The sequence below is a fragment of the Ursus maritimus genome, unplaced genomic scaffold, assembly GCF_017311325.1.
Source record: "Ursus maritimus isolate PB19 unplaced genomic scaffold, ASM1731132v1 scaffold_5, whole genome shotgun sequence".
Lineage (NCBI taxonomy): Eukaryota > Metazoa > Chordata > Mammalia > Carnivora > Ursidae > Ursus > Ursus maritimus.
This window is the reverse complement of record NW_024426663.1, coordinates 80,998,870-81,004,089: the sequence shown is the minus strand read 5'-3', so window position 1 is coordinate 81,004,089 and position 5,220 is coordinate 80,998,870. Positions and strand designations below refer to the sequence as shown.

Genomic DNA, 5,220 nt, shown 5'->3' with positions numbered 1-5,220 from the left:
GTATTCCAAGTGGCTACTGTATAGGGCAGCATTGATATAAACATTCCCATTATGTTTTTATAATAATTTTTATTATGTTATGTTAGTCACCATAGAGTACATCCCTAGTTTTTGATGTAAAGTTCCATGATTCATTATTTGCATATAACACCCAGTGCACCATGCAATATGTGCCCTCCTTAAACATTCCCATTATTGAAGACGGTTCTACTGAGCAGCATGGGTCCAATTTACAGGAAAATATCAGGAATAGGGGAACAAAGAAGTGACACCACAAGGAAGCAATCAACCCAAGCCAGAATATGGGACAACTACAGGACAAATGTTCCAGTTTCTTCAACAAATCAATGGTACTGAAAACAAAAACGAAAACAAAACAAAACAAAACAAAACAAAAAGTGATGGTAGCTGTTATAAAACAAATTAGACGTAATGGACTTAACAGAAAAATGCTGTGTGGGGATTTTGTTTGCACATCAACTATAACATCTCTAAAACAATTGGGACATTTTTTTTTTGTACCGAATATGCCTTAATTGGGACATTTCTAAGATGGCCTCTAATAGAAGAAATTAAAGAATTACAGTTAATTTTCTCAGGTATATAGTGATATGGTAGTAGTGTAAAAAGAAAAAAAAAACTCCTTATCGGAGATAAATAGTGAAGTATTTTTAGAGGAAATTACATGATATCTAAGTTTGCTTTATTTTTTTTTGACCTTCAAAGATGTTTATTTTAGGATCAAAGAATACAACGAAATGTCCAATATTAAGAAAATGACTGAATAAAGTGTAGGAGTATAAAATTATGCTATAGAAGTTTATGAAATAACATAAGAAAACACAAAATCATCAAAAATATTTAAATTTTAATTTGAATCTCCCTTCACTGCTTTTGTCTTATTTTTTATTTATTTATTTATTTATTGATTATATTATGTTTGCTTTAAAATACCACTGCAGGGGCGCCTGGGTGGTTCAGCTGGTTGAGCATCTGTCTGACTTCAGCTCAGGTAGTGATCTCTGAATCCTGGGATCGCCCTCTGTGGGGCTCGTAGCTCAGCAGGAAGTCTGATTGTCTCTCTCCGTCTCCCTCCATCCCTCCCCTCTGTTGTGCTCACTCTCTCTCTCTCTTTCAAATAAATAAATAAAATCTTGAAAAAAAAATAAAAGAAAATACCATTGCAAAAAAAAAAAAGGAAAATGTTGATAATTGTTGACACAGGATGGTGGTTACATGGCAATTCATTATACTCTTCTTCCTGCTTTTGTACATATTTGAAAATGTCCACAATAAAAAGTTAAAAAGGGGGCGCCTGGGTGGCGCAGTCCTTAAGCGTCTGCCTTCGGCTCAGGGCATGATCCCAGCATTCTGGGATGAGCCCCACATCAGGCTCCTCCGCTAGGAGTCTGCTTCTTCCTCTCCCACTCCCCCTGCTTGTGTTCCCTCTCTCGCTGGCTCTCTCTCTCTCTGTCAAATAAATAAATAAAATCTTTAAAATAAATAAATAAAAATAAAAAAATAAAAAGTTAAAAAGAAATCTAAGTACTCTGGGAGAGAGGTAACAATCATGCCAGTAAATCACCCTGGGTGAAAGTGTGTTGAGTCTAGAACAGGAAGGAGCACTGGGGGGAGGAAAGGGGGCCAGAAAAATGCAAGAATGCAGGTACCCAGAGCAAACTGCCTGCTTTGCAACTTAACTAAGAGCTGCCCCTGTTTCTCACATCCACCAACATAGGTCTAGAATGAGGTTTCACTCAAGGGCAGCAATTCCACAAGGGCTTGTCTGCTTGCCCCTGTGTTCTCATCTGACCCCTGCGTGTTGCTTCTTCCAGAAGGCATCTTCATGACCCCGTCTCTCTCCTTGAACAGCCTGGCCCTTCCTCAGCCTTCCTTTCCTCCCTGGCCACCCTCTCCAGCTCCTGTCCCATGCAAATTCCAGAAACGGAGGTTACAGCATCCCAGGCTCACCTAAAGAAGTGTTGGTCATGAAACTGGTACAGCTGGTATTGGCATCTGAGGGACACTCAGTGATGTTCTCGTTGTTACAGGTGTTTGTCAATGAATTACACTGCACACAACTTAGGGATTCTGGGGAGACAAGATGTACAGCACTGTCAACATTCAGGAGACACTTACAGACTGTACTCTGGACAAAGCACCATATCCATCTCAGGGCAAAAGAATAGTTGGGATGGCGTCCCTTCCCTCTGGAACTCCCCAAACTTGAGGCTGTGAGATGGAGCCACCCCCGTTAGTTTCTCCCCACTGTGCACCATTTCCCAGTGGGAAGACCCATAGCACAGAGTGGCTCCTCTGAGGTCAGTGTGCACAGAGGAGTCTCATATTCTCTACTGACCACACCCTGACATGAGAGGCCATGGGACAGGACCCAAGATCATCCAAGAGGCAGAAGACTTTGATGAGGTACAAAAAGAGGTCTTCATTTCCAAAGGGTATCGATGGGTTCCCTCACCTACAGCTGCAGCCACGAATGCTATGATGATAGCAGCAACAAGGATGCCTTTCATGGTGCAGGACCTGGTGTCTCCCGAGGATGAGGACTGTGATGCAGAGTGTTATGCCTGAAGAGACACAAAGAAGGCAGTCAGGGGGCTTGCAAGGCTGCTGGGGCATAACATCCCCTAGGGTTGCAGTCATACGTCCACACAACACACAGTCCATCTTTGTGACAGAAGGAATCAGCATTCTCAGCTGCGAGCATAGAGCTGTGATGCAGTTTCCATGCTGCCCTTTTACCTGTGCCAGTCTGGGTTTTGCCCAGTCCTGGATGCCTGCAAAAGCATCTACACACAGACACAAAACACAGCCTGGGCATCTCTCAGAGCCACGTCAGGTACAACATGGACAGACAGATGATATCCAGCTCCACTGGGGCTGGGGTCCAAGAAGAAAGCTGGGCTCTCCTCTCCCAGTGCATAATGTAGTTCTCTAGCTAATATCTCGCCACATTCACATAATTCACTTAGGGGCTCTGTCGCTGTTATCACCACCCCAATAGGCACACACCTACTGAGCAATTACTCTATTTTGAGCACTTTATGTTCATTAATTCATGTAATGCCTGCACCCCAGCAAGCAGGTACTATTATTAGCATCACCCACATTTCATAGGGGAAATCAAGTCCCAGAGAGATTAAATAAACCACTCAAAGTCAAGGTCACATTCCTGGGCTGTGTTAGCACTGGGGTTGGCCCAGACCCCTAACCACGACCCACACTGCCTCCAACAGATGTGACTCCCAGAGCCCGAGGCCTGGACACACTCGACCCGCAGGAAGGAACCTGAGGCCCCAGCACACCTCTGACTGATGTGTCACCAATCCTTCTGTGTCCACCAATCATCGGATAGCTAAGGGTGACCTTTATTCATTAGGACCCTGAATCAGAGCTCCCAGAATTTCAACTTGCCCATGTATCAAAGCAGCAAGGAGGGGAAGTATCTGGTTCTGTGCGGAGTCCTTCCTGATTGTTAGCTCATTTATCCTATAAACGGTGGCCACAAATGGCATGTGGCTACTTACATTTAGATTCATTGAAGGAACTAAAGGGGGAAAAATCTGTTTCTCAGTCACCTAGCTAGGGACTACTTATTGGCCAGCACAACTTTGGAACATTCCCTTCACTACAGAAAGTCCCGGTGCGTGGTGTGACTTATTGCCCCACTCGGCAGGTGAGAAACCTGCCAATGGAGAGATAAGGAATGCTGCCCAAATTCACCCAGGCTGTTAGGCCAAAACTGGGACTTCATTCTGCATCCCTCCAGCTCCGAGGCTGAGTGGCACCATGACAGCTGCTACTTACCAAGGGGGACCTGGTCTTCACCTAGAAACTGCAGCCAGCCTCCCACCTCTCACCTCACCACACCACACACACATACACGACACAAGCACACACCACGCACACACACACACACACACACCCCACATATACCACTGCAACTATGATCTCTTAGTTGACTTACAAGGGGTCGGTGAACAGGAAGAGAAACTAGTTCAGTCAGGGGAGGCAGAGGGGCCCATCTGCTCTCTAAGGGCCACAGCGTATAGAAATCCAAGGAGAAAAATTATGTCTAGTTCAGAACTCGTGGCAGATGTCCCATGCGTTGCATCCTGCAAGCCCTCATGCCTGATCACCCCTCCATTCCTGGAACCCCAGTAGCGAGAGAGAGGTTCAGAGGTTGGACCTCCCGGGAGGGGCCTCTCAAGCCTTGTGAGTGTGGAGAAGGGAAAGGGAAGGAAAGAGGTGAGGGTAATGAGGTCACAGCAGCCATGTCAGATACATAAATCACTTTCATATGGTATAAACCTGATTATTAGCCTCATTTTCAGAGGGAAATAAAGGAGGCCCACAGAGATCAGGATCTGGCCAGAGACACACAGCAGAGAGTCAGAGCCTAGAGGTGGTAAGACCCTGGGCCCTGCTCACCACCTCTGAGGAGGGAAACTGGTGAGGTGGCAGGTGGGGCAGGAGGCCTCATACAAAAAATGAGGACAAGTAGCATCTGAAAAACCCCTTTGCAAAGTCCTTCCCACTCATCTATCATTGGATATTTTCTGAGAGAGTCCTACCACAACTGTTTTCATTTCATACACAGGCAAGTTCAGAGCAGCTATGAAAAGGACACAGCACCACACAGAGAGCAAACCCCAGCCCACACACCTCTCCTCTCCAGCCTTCCTTCTCCTGAGCACTGTTAAAGGTGCAAGAGTCATGAGAATGCCCCAGACCCCAGCCATCCCTCAATGCCCTTCTCTTCCCTCTTTTTTTTTTTTTAGGTTCAATGCCCTTCTCTTGGTTTCAGCTTCTCCCCAGCTGCCCCCCCCCCAACACACAGCTTGGCTTCAGCCCCTCACCTTCAGAGTCTGGCTTGGGGACTGCCCTGCAGAAGGTGGATCCCAGCACAGGATTACAGCAGGTGTGTGAAGGGCCTTATATAGCAGGTGACTGAACAATCAGAAAGTACAGCTGCCTGCAGGGAGGGGCTTCTGGGCTCGACTGGGCTCTGCCAGGCCAGAGGGCCACAGGTGGCTTAACCCTTTGGCAGCTGTGCAGTTAGTTGGTCAACTCTCTTGGGCCTCCAGAAATTGGGTGCAACTCTGGTTAAGGCCTGACTTTGGCAAAACATGCAAGAGAGCAAGGTATGTCCCTGACATTGTCTCATGTTGGCCTACTGAATATGTTCCAATATCTGTTAAT

General features: G+C 46.1%; 1 protein-coding gene across 1 annotated transcript in view; it reads right to left on the bottom strand.

Annotated features, from left to right (window-relative positions):
* The window catches only part of LYPD8 (LY6/PLAUR domain containing 8), a 10,266-nt gene extending 7,181 nt beyond the window's left edge, over positions 1-3,085 (bottom strand). Inside the window, exons 1-2 of the mRNA XM_040622719.1 lie at positions 2,477-3,085; positions 1,956-2,091 (exon numbers count right to left, since the gene is read on the bottom strand). Coding sequence (XP_040478653.1) covers positions 1,956-2,091; positions 2,477-2,531 — 191 coding nt within the window. The 5' untranslated portion in view covers positions 2,532-3,085. The remainder of the gene's footprint in view (positions 1-1,955; positions 2,092-2,476) is intronic.
* Between the last annotated feature and the right edge of the window lie 2,135 nt (positions 3,086-5,220).